Genomic DNA, 19,355 nt, shown 5'->3' on the forward strand with positions numbered 1-19,355 from the left:
TTTGTGCTGATATTGGGAAGTATTTCATTTTATGTTTTACTCCCAATAATACAATTATACACATTGTTTTATATATTTGCTTTTTTAATCAGCTAAGGGATGGAAGGAAAAGAAATATGTATTTATATTCTTTTATAATTACATAATTACCTTTACCAGTGGTTTTGTTTTTCTTCTCATGTGTATTCAAATTACTCTCTAGGGTCACCTTCTGAAAGGATCTGAAGCCTTAAGAAGTTCCTTCAGCCTTTGTTGTAAGGTGGGTCTGGTAGGAACACATTTTCTCAGTTACCTGGGAATGACTTGATTTTGGTTTCATGTTTAAAAGATCGTTTTGCAGGATATAAGATTCTTAGCTAATTTTTTTTTTTCTTTGAGTACTCCGTCAGCCCACTGCTTCTAGTCTCCTTTGTTTTGCATTTATTCTGAGGGATAATTTTGTTGGATGTAGAATTCTTGATTTACTGTTCCTTTTCTTCCTGTACCTAAAATATGTCTTTCACTGCCTTCTGGTCTCCATTATTTCTGATGAGGAGTCAACTGTTAGTTATATTGTTCCTTTATATGAAATAAATCATATTTTCTTACTGCTTTCAAGATTTTCCCAACAGTTTGACTGTAAAGTGTCTAGGTGTGGTTCTCTTTGTGATTATCCTGGGTTTTACTGAAGTTCTTGAATCTGTAGGTTAATCTTTTTCATCAAATTTAGGAAGTTTTCAGCCATTATTTTCTCCAATATTTCTTATGTCCTCCCCTCCCCCACAGACTCCCATTACATATACTGACATGCTTGATGTCCCACGGATTTCAGTATAAATCTTGCGTATAACAAAATGGGGCCCTCTCTTTACATTTACATTTTTTCTGATTCCATTTAATTTTAAAAACTTAGTTCACTGGCTATTAGTTAAGAATTTGGTATTATATTCTTTCAGAAATTTAGATCTTTGTTCTGCATACAGAGGAACATAAGAGATGACAAAAGTAAAATAGTAATAAGTGAACTGATATGAAATGGAAGAAAACTGTTTCCAGTTACAAAATAAGAATTCTCTTCATAAATAGTAACTAAAAAGGGAAAATGAAAGAATGACAGTGGAACAGTAGTGTTCCTCTTGAGACAATGTTTATAAAACCTTAAATGTAATCTTTAATGAAAAAGTCATGTGCATTATATAAAAAGGGGTCATTATGAGTGATGTGGAGATGCATACATATGCATTCTTAAATATACCACATCCCTTATACAGATTTAAAATATTTTTTAGCTACATTTATGAGCATTTTAAAAGAATGGCACTAGGTCAACTAAAGGACAACCAATAAATATAATTAGTTCTTCAACACAGTAAGGTTAACAACAAGATTAAAATACTTTCCCTCATATAGTCAAAATACTAATCTTAATTTTCATTAACATATCTGTAGGCAAATGTGTAATTACCAAACAATGTATAGCACAGAAACAAGAAAAAGTGTTTTAAGTCTAGTTATTTTGATACATCTTTCTAATACACATAATTGTCAACAATTTATTATAAAAAACCTATATATACAATTAATAAATACTTGATCAAGCCTTTTAAAATATAATCAGGATGAAATGTGTAGAAAGAGACATTTCAAAGTCATAGCAGTTACTACTATCACAATATTTAATCATTTTTACAATAGGTCTGCTGGTTCATTTCAATTCAATCCATTCTCAGAACCATCACATTTCTTGCTGAATTTGATTTAGAGCAAAAGCAAGCTGCTTAATTTTTATTTCCATTGCTTTTTTGTTCTTGCATGTTTCTTCCAGAAGTCCACGCATTTCTTCTTCAACTCGATGAACCTAAATCAACATATAAATTTTATAACATTTACATTTCTTAATGAAAATGTATTTTAAAAAATGCAAAAAGTAAAAAATTTATTCTTATACATTTTGTATTTTGTGATGTTCATTTAAAGCACAGAGGTTAATAAAATGTTAACTTGTTCAAATACTAAAAGGGAAAATGTTACACTGTATACAAAGTACTTACATGTGTATTATCCATTTATTTCTCATAGGTTCTTGTGATGAACACATGGTAATTTATTTTAACTCTATTTTATAATTTAGAAAACTTGTTCAAGTTGTGTAGCTTCTCAGTAGCATATTTGGATGATACCCAGTCTTCTGACTTAATCTTTCCACTGTCCTGTGCTGATTATGAATGCTGAATCATGAATTTGACTTACCCTTACAGACTTTAAAAACTGAAACAACCTCCGTTCCCAAAGAAACTCTTTAATTTAAACACTGCATTTCTAAAATTGCTGGTGGTGGTTATAAATTACCATCTTTTTGAGAGATCATCTTACGATTTATTGTTAACCTACATTCTCCTAGGATTCAATGTATTTGATACTATTAATTTCTGCTTGAAACTCTCTCTCCTAACATACAACATTCCTGAGAGTACTACCAATATAACCATCCCTTTCTGTTTACTTCCCTCTTCCTAATCTCTAATACAGACTTCCTAATTTTTTTCCCTTTGAAAACATTTTTCCTAATTTAAATGATGAGCTCTATGTGATGCCTTAAAATTTTTTTTCATGATTACCACATTTAAGCTTTGGTGAAATTTTTCTATTCTGTAACAAACACCTCCCTTTGATATTACATCATATTGGCAAGATGTCCATAATCAAACACAGTATTTTCCTTTTAGCTAAAGGCCTACTTTTATACTTTATTTAGTAATACCTAATGTACTCTTGTTCAACAATCAGTAGATTTTAAATAAGATATCTGAAACATCTGTTGGCTTGAAATGAAATAAATAACTAAATTTTGAACAAGTTATATTTCCTTATTGATTGTGATTATTTCCAAAGACCTAAATCCCTCTTTCTGGTTACATAGACTCCTGATGGTAATGTCATTTAATTATACAACCTTGATTATAATATATGAAGTATTACTTTCCTTTTCTATTAACTCTTTTCCTTTTCCAGTTGCTGATTTCTAAATCTCCAGTCTTAAAGATATGTTTCTTATTATTACTTCAAAATCAGGGAAAAATGGAAATTCATAACTGTCTGCTCATCTAGTGGATCTTAACAGAGGGGTCATATGGGAATCACCTGTTGAGGAAAATACCTGGGTCTGATCCCAGTCTTAGTGAATGAAAGTCTGAGGGGGAAGCACATGCATATGTATTATCAAAAAGCTCTGCAGGTAATTCTGATGTTTGCCTCTGATTTATTATCATCCTAACCCATTCCTTTGTCAATGATATTAAAATGAGAAACTCGACAGTTTTGAACCCTAATTGATAATAAAACACTCCTTGAGAATTTGTCCTAGGTAGTGATGGACTGTATTTAATACATTCACATTCTCAGCTTGCCTATGTGTAACCAAAGGGGCTTCCAGCTGAAATTGGCTAGGGATACAGAAATTTTTATCCAGAGTTCATGGAACAGGTGCACATCAGAATCAAACTTATAATCTTGGTTTCATTAGGATTATATTCTACAACTAATCTAAGTATTACCGACATTTTGGTCTGGCTTCATGATTGTACTGGCAATTTTCTTCATATCTATTTGGTTATTAAATCATGCTTCCTTTTCTCTTTTATCATTGTCAAAGATCCAATTTACTTAGCTATAACAATTTAATACTGATTATCAAAGTGAATTTTACTTACAGTACCTTTAAATTTGCAGAATCAATACATTTCTGCTTTTCACTTGCCAGCTGTATTATTTCAGCTTGATGAGCTTCAACAATTGCATCAACTTGTTTTTTAAAGGCATCATCCATACTATGAAGCTTTTCTATTGCATCCCTTAAAAACAAAACAAACCCACATATCTACCTGTACATATAAAAATTAGGCTGTTTTTTGTCTTTTTAGATGGAAGCTCTTACATTCATATTTTAATGGAAGCATAACTCCATTAAATAGCAAAGGGCTATCTTCAGTAACTAAAGATATAAGTAGTTCACCATCCAACAGAATCTTAGTAACAGAATAGAGTAGGGTAATATCAATGGAAGTTTGTTACACTATTACCCTCTGAAAGTTAGAGTACATTGGTTCTCATTTATTTTGAGTCTAAGAATATGGTTTATAAGCACCTTCATAGATGCTACTATCAATCTTTTTTTCCTCCATGTATTAGCAGTGTGATAATAATTTGAGGTATATATACTATAGGAAGGTTCAAGTTTGTAAGCATATATGTCTGACTTCCCTATGTTAATGCTTAATGGATAAAACCCTATGTTAATAAACAAATTATAAACAGTGTTCACAAAATTTTAGTGCTAAAAGTTTCTTATAGGCCAAATACCCATTCCTTTGTATTAAGTATGAATAATTTTGTTAAAAATGTTAAGTCCATAATGAACAAACTTCCTGATTTTGGCATAGCCCATTGTAATACCGGATTGAACATTGGGACTGAAACTGAGCAGGACCCTGTGGGGCTCCTGGGCATGGAAGCCTTTCTGTGTCCCCATTTCTTGTTTGTAGGGAATAGACTCCAGCCTCCGTGACCTTCCCTGAGTTCCAAAGGGCAGATTCAAACAGTTGCTAATGAGGGAAGGGAGGGGACACAGAGATTAGGGAGAAGACCACCTGAGGCCAGATTAAAGGAACCAGAGAAGCTCATCAGGAGACCACCTGAGGCCAGATTAAAGGAGTGCAGGCACTGCACACACCCGGATCCTTATTAGCCACTCTGCTCTTGAACCATTGCTATAAAACTCCTCACTTCCCAGGTTGGGACACAGTTTTTTGAGGCACGAGCCTGTTGTGTCCCCCTTTGCCCAGCAAAGCAATAAAGCTATTCTTCTCTATTTCACCCGAAACTCTGTCTCTGAGACTTGATTCTCCACCAGTGTACAGAGGCTGAGTTTTCAGCATCAGGACCATGAATCAAAAGCATTTTTTTTTATTCCCAGTTGCAACAGTTGGTAGCTATGAGACTAAGGGCGAGTCACAAACTCTGTGTTTAAAGTTTGTCAACTATAAAACACAATAATCCTGCCTGTTCAGCCAACCTCACAGAATTATTGCTGGGTTCAAAATAAGATATAAGAAAAAAATCAATTTATACATTATAAGAAACTATGCAAATAAAATCTATTCTTATGAATAATAATTTATTTATTTTATTAAAATTCCATTAAATTAAAAATCATATATCAATCTTAGTCATAAAAGCATTAATGTATAAAATCAGGCCATTGTTTTGCTCTTAAAGACATGATAAACAATGCAATATAAGAGATTCTAAAAACTGTCAGGCTTTATGATTTTTATTAAGTTTAGGAACTGCTAGTTATATGAAATGATTGTTTCTTTTAGGATCGAAAGGACTCCAAATTGCAAAGCTGTGACCAGCAGGAGAGAAAACTGTAATAGGTTCCAAGTCAAGGTCTCTGTATTAGTGCTTGGTTGTAAAGCGAAGTGGAACAGGGTCCATTAGCAAATAAACAAATGACTGTATTATCAATCAAAACTTTCTGGGGAGTATAATAACACCTTTTCATTTATAAAGAATTAAAATATGAGAAATCAAATTTCCAGGTTCTATTAGACTTGATATAATGGGAACCTACCTCTATATGAGATTTTTGGGCTACCTATATGCCATGTTATCTATGCCATTCTGTATCTTGATATGAGCACTGGTCACTAAACCATGCTACCTAATTTTTAAGGCAGTCAACTTTGTAAATTATTTTAACAAGTCTAGTTATACAGCTTACAAGGTAAAACCCTCATTTCCTCTAGAGTATTTTATAAAATCCATAAAACAATGGCATATATGTATACATTTTCTTCCCCTTCTTTAAAATCAACTCTTATCCTCAGCTGGTGCAGGCCAACTGCTACCTAAATCTGTTTTAGCTTCTTCAGGAGCTCACTGTCCCTGGTAGTCAGTGATTTCCTCCTCTAAACTCCACATACAACAGCCAAAAATATCACTTGCTGCTTTCATTCAAACAGAGTTTGAAAACAATAATCACAGTAATAAAAATGAAATATTTATACAGCAATTACTATGTGTCAGGTACTATTTAAATGCTAAATAATCCATACAAACCATATAAATACACATATACATAAAGTTTAAACCTCACATCAAACATTAAGGTAGGAACTATTATAATCTTCATTTTATAGATGGAATGGAAATAAAGTACTTGGCAAATACCTATGTCCAACATGTTTTTACCCTCCTCACCCCCATCCCCCCGCCGTTCTACACAACCCACCCATCCCAATTCAGTTTTATGTTTAAAGATATCCCACATACTTTAGGACTTAATCCTTACTTTTGCAGTTCAATACTTTTGTCTCTTTCTGCTTTAAGTTTCCTTTCTTTGTTTTCAAAGTTTTCTTTCACTTCTTTTACTTGCATTTCAAGATGACACAGAAGCTCTCCTTTATCATGCCACTTCTGATTAAGTGTACTAATATGAGAAGAAATAATTAAAAAAATAAAATTGGTTATATGAAATTATTAAGCCACATGTTATTTCTCAACAGGAAATTCGTATAATACCTGTAAGCTTTTCTAATTTCTTCAAGTTCTAATTCCTTTACTTTCAACTGCTGTTTTAGTTTTTCTTTTCTTTCATCGTGTCTTTCTAATTTCTCAATTATTTCATCCAGTTGTGAAGATTTTTCATCAAGTTGTTCTTGGGTACATTTTTGTATTTCAGTGATCTTTTTGTGTAATATTTTGATTTGTTCCTCCCTTTCCTGTAAACACTTCATTTTTACAGAAAAAAAAAATCATTACTTAAAAAAATAATTATTTTTATTAATCTTGAATATCTCATTTCCTAATTAATTCAATATGGTTTAAAATTATTATAAAAACTACAGATTAAAAAATAAATTGAACATTCAAAGAATGTTTTAGAAAAGATTTACAGAACATTTTAAAAATCACAATCAGTAAGGAATAGCACTACTACTTTGATTTAACTGCCACTAAGAAAGATGAACTATTTACACTTTTTATTTCATTAAGTTAGTAACTACCAACCACACAGAGGGAGCAGAAGAGAAGGAAAAGAAAACTGTGCAATGAAAATTTCAATTAACATGGAATACAGCAGAGACATGTTCACTGTACACGTATGACATAAATTAAAATGCTATTTCTACTATGCTAACAAGCATCTTCTGCATTAGGGTGAGCAAATACTTTAAAATAAAGTATGATTTCATCACTATTACAATGTCACATGAAAATAGGCTCTACATCCTCCAAAACTTCCTTTTATTATATCTTCTATATTGTGAGTCAAACTTTATCCTCTATTTGCAAATCAGAGGATAATGAAAGCTCAAGACCACCTTAGGCACTGTTAAGTGTTTGCAGGTATTAGGCATTATATGGCTTACTTACTTCAGTGAACATGTTTGCTTTAAGGGGGTATGCCTGAACGGCTGGAACAGCCCTGCTATAACACCAACTACTGATATCAGTCTCCAAAAGTGTGAAAAGATGAAATTGGTAGTTTTTGTTTTTACCCTGTTTCCCCTGCCCCACCTTGCCTTTTTTTCCCTTTTGGGAAGAAGATGCAGGCAAACAAACAAATACTGAACAAGGCTAATTTAGGCATGAATTCATCAGTATTTTAAAAAATGTGGTTCAATTCCTCAGTGTGTTATATATCTAAAAATTCTAAGCAAAGATATCAGGTAGTCTTCTAGTCTTGACCAACATTTGCATAAAAGGCATGAATTGTTTATTTTCTCCACACAACTCTCGTACTTAAGAGTAATACTTAAGTAAGTACTTAGAGGAGAGCAGTCTTGACACATATTATATTAGGAATCCACAAAAGCTATAGAAGATTCTTATGAAAAACCCCATTAATAAAAAGAATAACATTGTAGCATCGGAGAATTTTGTGATCCATACTTAAAAGTACCAAAATAAGACACAGGAGGAAACCAAATCTCAAAAGATTTGTTTCTGATTTCCATAGTCAGAAGCTAATTACAGGATCTACTTAATTGAAAACATCGAACTCCAAATTTTGCAGATTAGGTCACTATCCCTTTAAGTGATTAGCTATGATGAATTTACTGCTAAAAGAAATTATGCCTAGCTATCTCTGTATGTTCTGTGATTAGATGGAATGCACCATTAATGCTCATATCTTTGAGGCTGATACAGTGTTCTTTAAAGTAAGTGTACTAAGTTGTGAAAAGAAACATGAGTTGAAAATCTGAAAACTTTTTTTTTTAACCAAAAATCTAAAACTAAAAGTCATCTGTTTTTTGGCTCCGCTATGTTATTCATTACTAGTCATTTCCTCCCAAAACTCTGCTCAGAGATTAATAAGCAGTAGTCCTACTGTGGAAGTAGTTATGTCAACCACAAGTTTTATACCAAGTATAGATTTTTAAACATGAAAAAATGCTCATTGCTAAAAAATTTAAATAATTTTCAGTGTAGCTTGGCATGTATGACAGATATAATTGAAATTCTGGTTTCATGCAAAACCAAAAAACCAATATAACTGTTTAGGGTAATACAGTTCTAGCAGTCACAGTCTAAATCTAGCTATAGATATAGCAACATGGTGATAAATATGTTTCTTTATTTTCTGTACTTGACAAAGTTAAGTTCTCAAGGAGTTTCTTAAAAATGACTAAGGGGAAAAAAAAATCAAATCTTAGGTAGTTATAATTACTCTAAAGAATGAGTTCCTAACTTTATGGGTGATAATCTCACTTACAAGTTTCTTAAAAACCCTTTTCTCAGCTATTTTTATACCTTAAAGATAATCTCTAAAAGAAAATTTTGGAGTTCAAATTTGATTCACTGTTCAAGCTAACTTTCAGAATATTTCTCTGGAAATTTTCATGTAAGATACTTTGAAACAAGTGATCCTGTTAGTATTCTCTCTTAAGATAGGCCATATTGAAGAAGAGGGTAAAAATGGTTTCCCTTGGGAACAAGCATGAATCTTTTACGTTCTTTCTATTCAAATACTTTAAAATATAGGATAGTAGGTTCTGTCATAATTTCGAGATGTGAATTAGCAATACTGGAAGATACTAAACAATGAAAAGTTTAAATAAAATATTTGTTTTTGTGGTTCCTAACCCTTTATGGACACTACTTCCAATTATTTCAAAGGGCCATAATAACATTTTCCATAAAATCTTGAGGTAAAAGTAATTTCAAGTTAATAAGTTAATAAATAAATGTCATATATAACTTTTAAAAGCAAAGAGGCAAACATAAAAGAAAGAACATGATAATATGTCTTAAATTCCATAACAGTTGGGATGCATTGAGACAAATATTTATTATTATACTTTGATCCACAGATTTTTCAAACTTTCCACATGCTCTTTTCCTATAATAAAATGTCAAACTTACTTCTTTTAATTTTCCAATGGTTTCAGTTTGGTCTTCTATGATTTTGCACTTAATTCTTAATGTGTCATTATCACGTTCACTTGCCTTTCGCAGAGATTCATTCTCCCTACACAAACTTTCAATTTGAGCCTCTAGTCTCCCATGATTTTGGGCTAGAGAAGATCCTAAGAAACAAACATCATCAGTAAAAAACTTAAAAAGACCTTGGAGAATTTATATTTTATGAACATCTAATTTCACAATGTATAATATAGTAAATAAAAAGAAAAGCTGAATAAAGAAACAAAATATATAATAGCACACAATATGAAGAGGAAAGGGGAAAAGAACAAAAAGGCCTTCTAAACAACTGTGGCTATTTGAGAACCTAAAACCACAAATCATGAACAACTAACTCAGACATGAAATATTTAATGGGTCATGTTATGCTGTCCAAACAAAATCATATTACAGATTTCTATATGGAATGGACAAATGAACAATGTTCCATTTAGGCCAACACCTACTATTCATAATTTGTAAAGTCTCTAAGAATGCCTTAAAATGGTATATATCTCTTGCCTTATGGTGACTGGAAAGGGAATGAGACTGAGGGTAAGTTTACCTGAACCTAAAGTGGTTTTCATTCATAAACGATTTCACATTTCTCCACATATAACAACATAAATGTTACCAACATTTTTAGCTAAAAAAAAATGAATGCTGCATATGTACAAATAATTTAAAATCACTAGATACGAAAGAATTGTTTTCAATGACTTATTCAGTTGTAGCATTGTAAATGTATACCTGTTCAGAAATGTAACCAAATTATAGTGGGGAAGAAAACCAACAGCAAAAAAATCAGAGCTATAACTTCATAACAGGTGTAATAAACTACTTCCCAATTCCTAAGTATAATTTCATTCCTGTTTGACTGGCAAATGACTACTTCTCCTTTCATATACAGTGTCACCTTCTTTCTTGGTATGTCTAGGCAGAGTTAAGCCCTTCCTTTTCTAATACCAGATTTGTTGGATTAGCAGAATGGGCTATTTTTTCCCTTTGAAAATTGAGAATTTTACCCTGTTGTGCCAACTCATGTCCCCATACTTTTCTTTCTGTCCTTAAACCATAAATTAGCGATTCCTTGGCTGCTAGTTCGGAAATAAGCTGCATTTTTTCATGCTTGAGAAGTTCTATTTGAATACTCTTCTGCTTGTCATCTTCAATTAAAATTTCAAGTGTGTTGATTTGATTCTGTATACCACCAAAACACATTGAAAAAAAATGCAAAGTAATTATTATATTTAAGTGCTTCTTTATTTTCTTTTTGCATTTTATAATGAGAAAAAATGTTATTTCAGCAAATACAAAGTAAATGTTCCTAAATTTTACATCAGAAAATGTTTAAATTTTATTAAGTAAAGATAAATATAGGTCATGAAATAAAAAGTCAAATTTTAAGAGCCTACTCCTTTAAATGCTCTGAATTTTATTTAATATCTTAAAAGAGCAACTACACATGTAATACTCAAAATTTCTCACCAAATATTGAATATTTATATCAATAGTCTAAAGGTTACTTATAGAAAGTGAATCCTTTTGGGCAAAATACCACTAATATTTAAAATTGAGACAACAGAAATAAAGTAATTAAAAAATTATTATAGTTAGGTATATGTAAAAACAACCACTACCACAAAATTAATATATCAACAACTCATGCATTTCCCAAACTTCAACAACCTGTATCACTGTAAAACTGGTACATTTACTTAGTATGCTTCTTAAAATTAATTCACTTATTTTACTTAAATACTATTTTAGTGTAAGCAATACAATCTGTGCAATCATGGTTTATCTCTTAATTATATTACTTTTCACACACGTAAGAATATATAAGTAGTGTTATGTAGTTCATAATTGTGTACTTCGTAAAATCATCACAATATTCTTGAGAAAATGGCACAAAAAATTAAAAAGGAAATATAATGTTACAATGTCTTACCTGTAAATTTGTCGCTGTTTCCTGTTTCAATTTAGAAACTTCTGCAAGTTTTGTTTTTTGTTCCTTCACCATACTGGTTAGATCTTTAATTAAAGAGGAAGATTCATTTTCTTTTCGTTGAGCCCAAACAAGAGCATGCTTGCTCTTTGCTAATTCAGTTGCAACATTTTCAAAACCATCTTTAACCTATATTTCAAAATTGCATTATAAATAGCAGTTCTGCAAATATTTAGAAAATATCTGTTTCTGGAAACAGCTTACTTCTTTCATTTTTAGAATCAGAATAAAATTCACAGATAATTGGCTTTGCAGGCTAGCCAGGCCGTATGTGTTTGTGTTTTAAGTCCTCAGCCCTGCTATTATAACATAAAAGCAGCCACAGATACTATGTAAACAAGTGAGCATGACTCTGTTCTAATAAAACTTCATTTATCGAGCCTGGAAACTTTAGTTTGCCAATCCCTGCTCTATAGTAATAGAGAATTCAAGTTTCCTAATTCCTATTCGTGCTCTCTTTACTTGACCATTTATAACCTCACTTAGCTTTGGCAACAGCACTGAAGATTAGCTATTATTTATGTGAAGAAATAAGGCTCTGAGAATTTAAGTAATTTGGTTAAGATCATATAGCCAACATGCAAATAGAGCTAGAATTCTAAAACGTAGTCCTCTTATCAAACCATATCTTGTTGATTCTGTTTTCAATAAAAAGCTAGACACCAGTTCTTACATCTTTAAATCTTCTGGCTTCAACAGTTAAAGCAATACGGAATTCATTTTCTAAATCCATATACTGTTGGTTTAATGCATCAATTTTGTCTTGGTATTCTTTTATAACTTGTTCATGTTTTCTCTCTTCTTTAGCAATTTCTTTAGCTAAGGCTTCCTGGAACTCAGCTTCACTAAAAAACTCCCTTGTTTCAAGGTCTTTCCTGGAATGAAAAACAAATGAAAATCACAGGATGCTGTTTATCTGGAAAGAAAAACTTTAAAGGTCTTTAAATAGTTATTAAATGTTCTATATTCCCTATTGTTAAAGATCAGCTCCTCACTTTCAAACACAGAAAACTGGGGATAGGATGGTAGATACGGAAAGAATATGACTTTTGATTGCGCATTCAGTGGTGACAGGGATAAGAGGAGTATGCCGAATCTTAACTTCACTGAGATAGTTCAGAATCATTTTATGGTTTCTAAAATTCTTTGGGTGCATTCACAGAAGTCAGGTTCTGTCTCACTGCATCTTCTACTTTGGTTGAGTCTTTGACATACAATAAATACAGTCTGACTGGTCCTGGTGGTTGGTTAATTGAAAACAACAGTTACGTGTGAAACTTCACCAATCTTTTAATATAGGGCCAGTTTTTAAATTTAAATGTGAATTCATTCTTCAGAGTTCTCCATTATTTTTCTTGAATAAATCAAACTCATAAAACAAAACCCATTATTTTTGGTTTTGGTTTCTTTAAACTAAAACAAGTTAAAAGATATCTGAAAAGAAAATTAAGTGCCTATTTTTAGATTTTTGTGATTATTTGCCCCCCAATCTTTTATAGTTGTCTTGACCACACATATGATGACAATTTTCCCCAGAGCATCAAAATTTAATTTATATATTAAAATTTAATTTACACAAGGACAAAACCAAAACAGGCCTGAGAACAAACACAATTAACTCATGGCAATCATTCAACTGGTAGTAAGCAGATAACTAGCTGAATGTGCTTAAATTACTGTGGACTCTAAAAAGCAGGTGTTGGCAAACTACAGCCCATGGACCAAATCTGGCCTGCTGCCCTTCTTGTGGGGAAGTAAACTTTTACTGAAACACAGCCACGCCCATTCATTTATGTGCTGTCTATGGTTACTTTTGTGGTACAAAGAGAGAGCTAGGCATGACCTGAAAAGCCTAGAATATTGATATTTTCTATCTGGACCTTCACAGAGAAAGTTTGTTGAACCCTGCTTCAAAGGGATAAAGAATACTGATAATTTAACAAGTAGTTACTTGGAAGTCAATTAAAACAGCTTTCTCTGTATTACAATGATCAACTTTTAGTTGGGCTTAGAGAAATGGAAAATGAGCTTCATTGCTATAAGGCCATACCTCAACCTCAATAAAATTACTGATTTGTTTTTAAGCTACTAGTTCTAACTCTACTAGTTCTGATTCTAAAGCATACATACATAAACATGTCGTTCTCCATGAGCTAACTGTGCCAGACTTTACCACTGCTCAATCACTGTCTAGTCTTGGCGGGGGTAGGGGGGAAAACCAAATAACTTTTTCCTATTTTTAAATGTCCATATTTTCCTAAAATATACATATTTTATTTACCTGTGTTCTTGTTCTTTCAGTGCAAGAAGTTCATGAAGTTGTTGCACCTGTTCCTTTTCTTGATGAAGAGAAGTTCTAAGTAAGTTTATTTCTCTATCAGCAGCTGCGGCTTTGAGTTCCACCTCTTGGATAAGTTGCATCTGAGTAAAATACACACCATTACAGTATTTAGATAATAATCTCCTCTGCTTCTATTTTAATGTCAGTTCCCCAAAGACAAGTGCCTTCTAAATAATAGGACCTAGTGACTAAGTTGATTTTCAAAATTTATTAAATAATGCTATGGTCACGTAAAGTGTAGTCTTAGAAGCATCAAACACATTAACATTAACTCTTATTTCACCACAGACTTTATTGAAAATTTCCATTCAAAAGGCATGAAAATTAAAAGTCTCCAAGCACCCCAAGGAGACATTTAAAAACTGGCTCTTAAACACAAGCCTAACAACCTGCAGCATTTCCACCAACTCTGCTTTGTGAATGCTGGCAGCCCTAATTGAAGAAATGATTCCATAGGTTAAATTACTGGTACATTTAAACTAATTTGTGCATTCAGCCTAACATCTTTTATGTTTACTATATAATGACATAATTTGTTTCAGGACAGAAGCTATGAATGTGTTAATTCATGGGACTGATAAAGTAAAATAGAGAAATACCTGTGCTGCTTGCTGTTGCCCTTTTTGCCTCTCCTTTTTTTCTAATGCTTTTTCCAGGGTTCTTAAGTGTCTAACGTGATCCTCTTGTTGATCTCTTGCTTTAATTAATTCAATAGTTAGTTTTTTAATTTCATTTTGAAGTCTGTGAACCATAATTTCGAGTTGTAGTTTGGAATTTCTCTCTTTAAAAATAATTTCCTTTAGCCTAAAGCATAAATCAAATGTTGCTTTAAGTATATTACACATATAGAAGGATAAAAACTGTACTAAACATTAAAAGTTACAGTAGAGAGTAGAGAGGAAGATTTGAAGTATGTTCCAAATTCTCCTTAGATAAAAAATAGTTGAAAAACAGTATGCCTTTCGCCCATCCCTGAAACTAGCATTGGGCCAAGAGGGAAAACATTTTACATAAATTAATGAAACTTTATCTAAGAAGATGTGGTACATATACACAGTGGAATATTACTCAGCCATAAAAAGGAATGATACAGTGCCATTTACAGAAACGTGGACAGACCCAGAGACTGTCATACAGAGTGAACTTAAGTCAGAAAGAGAAAAACAAATATCGTATAATATCGCTTATATGTGGAATCTAGAAAAATGGTACAGATGAACTTATTGGCAAAGCAGAAATAGTCACAGATGTAGAGAACAAACTTACGGTTACCAAGGGGGGTGGGGTGGGACAAATTGGGAGACTGGGATTTATATATATATACTACCATGTATAAAATAGATAACTAATGAGAACCTACTGTTTAGCACAGGGAACTCTACTCAATGATCTGTGGTGACCTAAATGGGAAGGAAATCTAAAAAAGAGTGGGTATATGTCTGTGTATAACTGATTGACTTTGCTGCACAGCAGAAACTAACACAACCTTGTAAAGCAACTATACTCCAATAAAAATTTAAAAAAAATACAAAGCTGTAGTAACTAAAACAGTATGGCACTGGCACAAAAACAGACACATTGACCAATGGAACAGAATAGAAAACCTAGAAATAAACACACACATATATGGTCAACTAATTTTCAACAAAGCCCCTAAGAATACATAGTGGAGAAAGGACAGTCTCTTCAATAAATGGTATGGGGAAAACTGGATACCTACATGAAAAAAAAATGAAATTGGGTCTTATCTTACACCATACACAAAAATCAACACAAACTGGGTTAAGAACATAGACATAAGACCTGAAACCATAAAACTCCTGGAAGAAAACATAGAAGGAAACTCCATGATATTGATCTTGGCAATGATTTTTCCATGGGGACACCAAAAGCATGAACAAGAAAAGCAAAAATAAACAAGTATGACTACATCAAAATAAAAAGTTTCTGCACAGCAAAGGAAACAATCAAGAAACTAAAAAGGCAACCTGACAAATGGGAAAAAAATATTTGTAAACCATATATATGATAATGGGATAATATCCAAAATATGTAAAGAATTCATACAACTCAAAAGCAGAGAAACCACAAATAAACCAATTTTAAAATGGGCAAAACTCCCGAATAGACATTTCTCCAAAAATACGCAAATGGCCAAAGAGTATATAAAAACATGTTCAATGCCACTATTCATCAAGAAAATGCAAATCAAAACCACAGTGAGGTATCACCTCACACCTGTTAGGATGGCTATTATCCAAAAGTCAGAATATAACAAGTCTTAGTGAGGATATGGAGAAAAGGGAGGCCTTATACACTGTTGGTGAGAATTTAAACTGGTGCAGCCATTATGGAAAATAGCACGGAGGTTCTTCAAAAAATTAAAAATAGAACTACCATAAAAGTGGGATCCAGCAATCCCAATTCTGGGTATATATCCAAAGGAAATGAAACCAGTATCTCAAAGAGATACCTGCATTCCCATCTACATTGCAGCATTATTTGCAGTATTGAGATATGGAATCAACCTAAATGTCTATTAACGGATGAATGGATTAAAAGGTTATAAATAAATAAATAAATGCCACATCAGTCAGCCTAATAAAGAATGAAATCTGGCCATTTGTGACAAAATGGATGAACGTGGAGGAGATTATGCTAAGTGAAATAAATGGTGATATCACTTATATGTGGAATCTAAAAAAAGTTGAACTCATGGGACTTCCCTGGTGGTCTAGTGGGTAAAACTCCACACTCCCAATGCAGAGGGCCCAGGTTCGATCCCTGGTTGGGGAACTAGATCCTGCATGCATGCCACAACTAAGAGTCCGCATGCCGCAACTAAAGATCCTATGTGCCGCAACTAAGACCTGGTGCAGCCAAAATAAATAAATAAATATTAAAAAAAAAAAAGTTGAACTCATAGAAACAGAGAGTAGAATGGTGGCTACCAAGGGTCAGGAGTTGGGGGAATGTTGGCCAAAGGGTACAAGCTTTCAGTTATAAGATGAGTAAGTTCCAGAGACCTAATGTACAACATGGTGACTAAAGTTAAAAGTAATGCATTGTATACTTGAAGTTTTCTAAGCAAGTAGATATTAAGTATTCTCAACACACAAAAAAACAACTATATGAGGTAAAGGATATATTAATTGGCTTGACTGTGGTAATGATTTCACAATGTATAACAAAACATCACATTGTACATCTTAAATATATACAATTTTTATTTGTCAATTATACCTCAACAAAGCTGAAAAATAAAATATTGAGATTGAGAAAAAAAATAAATTAATGAAACTTTATCTTATGTGAACTTTACTATTCAACAGCAAAACTACAAAACACCTTATTTTTTCAGGCATTGTGTTAGATGTAGGCTTAAAAGCAAGCAAGATGAATAAGATACAGCCTGGTCTTCAAGGAGCTTAATATTTAGCAGAGGGGACACAGATGCATTTATAAAGCTACAGGAGAGAAGCAATATCTGAACAGATACCTGGAAGTCAACTCTGACTTCCCTGTATCTTCCCCAGACACTAAGTACTATATCCTAGTACTATACTACCTCTGTGTTACTTAGAGCCTTTTGACTAAAAACTCTTAACTAGTTTCAGTAAGAAAGGAGAATTTATTGACCCACATAACCAGTTCAGAGGCTGGGGTGGCACTATTCCGAGGGACAGCTGAAACCAAGGATATGAATACCATCAGGTCTCTCTCTCTGATTCCCTACAGGCTGGTTTCAGTTTTTCCTATGGCAGGCTTCTTTGTAACATATGCCAGGGAGATGGGGAAGGCTATAAACATCTCTGACAGCAGTGAGAACCAAACAGAAAAGGTTACCTTTCTCTAGCTCAACTTAGAACTGAGCTCTGGGAAAGGCTCTGGTTAGTCCAATTTGGTTCATATGCCCACTCCATGCAGTGGTCACTGTGGCCATGTGGGCTAAGGCATATATTTACCCAGCCTGGGTCAGGGGCTCACCTCTTAACCAATATTATAGGCAGAGAGGCAGTTCATGACAGAACAGAAGTCGAGTGTTTGAAAAGGGGACAACGAATAGCAAAGGCATAGCCTCCTGAAGGAATTTCTGAGCTAGGCAGCCACTCCAATGTGTACCTACTATAATTGCCAAGCCATAATTGAGAAAAATCCCTATACTCATCAGCCTCTCTACTATAGTCATTTCTCCAATTCTTGTCCTCTTGCCTTTGAGAGTCGTCTCCAAACTGGTCTTCCTTTGTTCACTCTCTCAACTCTAGTTTGGTATGTTATATGAAAGAATATTGGACTTTATTTCTGTGGACCATATGGTGGAAGGGGCAGAGAAGCTACCGATCAGTAAAATTAGAGAAATCCTCTAAAGCAAGAGATAAGGGCCTAAACTGATGCAACCATTTGGGGATACAGAGGAGATAGTTCAACACCTTTTAAGCAGAATGAAGACGGTATCAATACCAACTGGTTATGAAGTTTGAGAAAGAGAAAGGAAGCAAAAAAAATCATTCTGAAATTTCTAGCTTTGGTGGCTGACTGTATGGAACACCATTTATTAGAACAAAGAATACAGAATAAGGGAGCAGGAAAAAGTCAACCTAAGGACATGTTGATCTTAAGACACTTATAAGCAATGTAGACAAGAAACTTTTAGTAGATGATTAGATGAACAATTTGTTAATCAAGGAGGCCTATAAAACAGATAAAGATTTGGGAGCTTACTGGTTAGGTATTGAAAGCATAGTAGAGAAGATTCACTTTTTGAGATAATATATACTCACAGCATGGTACCTAGATGCTAGACCCTGTCTTAGGTATGAGGAAGACAGAGTCCCTACCAAGTCACATAAGGGAATATGAAGATTGCTGAGGATCTAATCCCCAAAAAATATTTGGGGTATAGATGAAAAAAGAATCAGAAAAGATTGAAGATGAATTTTCAAGAGAACAACAAATATGTAACACGGGAAACATGGCACAACAGCAGAGAGGTTAAAGAAGTATAAAGACGAGGTGTGTCCAAAGCTTTCCAATTAAGATAGAATTTGGTTAGCAACCCCAGACATAACTTCCTCTAATATTCCACTAGATAATACCTACAAAACAGAATAAAACAAAAATTCATACACATATGACGCTGAACAAGAGAAAACATAGTGCCAAAATCAGGGAGGAATTTCAACAATAAGGCAAATGGAACTAAATTAAAATAATAACAGCTCTTAGAACACTCAGGCTTTGCCTTGTATCTTTCTGGATAAAAAAAAAAAAAAAGGGAAGATATATCCTCTCTTTCATTGTCTGACTGTGACTCATTGAGTCACACAGTCTCTATAAATCTATCATTAAACTATGTTGGCTACCTAAGCACCTACTGCAAACAAAAGTGCTGTTTCTTCTGAGGTGGTCAGAGGACAGTTATTTTATCCATTCTGTTCCTTTACCCCTGTCCAGCACTGTCTTGTATAAGGCAAGAAATTGGTGGGTAGTGGTGGTTTGGCTAGTAATAGCACAAAGCATCATAGCTTGCGTAATCACAGAGGTTTTCATGGAACACGT

At 33.2% G+C, this 19,355-nt stretch overlaps 1 protein-coding gene across 2 annotated transcripts in view; it reads right to left on the reverse strand.

Annotated features, from left to right (window-relative positions):
- Positions 1 to 1,126: 1,126 nt before the first annotated feature.
- LRRCC1 (leucine rich repeat and coiled-coil centrosomal protein 1) overlaps positions 1,127 to 19,355 on the reverse strand; it is a 35,760-nt gene continuing 17,531 nt past the window's right edge. For both annotated transcript variants that reach the window (XM_007180146.2, XM_007180147.2), the window contains 10 exons: positions 14,396 to 14,600; positions 13,737 to 13,876; positions 12,129 to 12,330; positions 11,399 to 11,584; positions 10,473 to 10,647; positions 9,409 to 9,572; positions 6,562 to 6,770; positions 6,332 to 6,469; positions 3,695 to 3,830; positions 1,127 to 1,837 (listed from right to left, as the gene is read on the reverse strand). In XM_007180146.2, coding sequence (XP_007180208.1) covers positions 1,715 to 1,837; positions 3,695 to 3,830; positions 6,332 to 6,469; positions 6,562 to 6,770; positions 9,409 to 9,572; positions 10,473 to 10,647; positions 11,399 to 11,584; positions 12,129 to 12,330; positions 13,737 to 13,876; positions 14,396 to 14,600 — 1,678 coding nt within the window. In that variant the 3' untranslated portion in view covers positions 1,127 to 1,714. The remainder of the gene's footprint in view (positions 1,838 to 3,694; positions 3,831 to 6,331; positions 6,470 to 6,561; positions 6,771 to 9,408; positions 9,573 to 10,472; positions 10,648 to 11,398; positions 11,585 to 12,128; positions 12,331 to 13,736; positions 13,877 to 14,395; positions 14,601 to 19,355) is intronic.

The sequence above is a fragment of the Balaenoptera acutorostrata genome, chromosome 17 (genome assembly GCF_949987535.1).
Source record: "Balaenoptera acutorostrata chromosome 17, mBalAcu1.1, whole genome shotgun sequence".
Lineage (NCBI taxonomy): Eukaryota > Metazoa > Chordata > Mammalia > Artiodactyla > Balaenopteridae > Balaenoptera > Balaenoptera acutorostrata.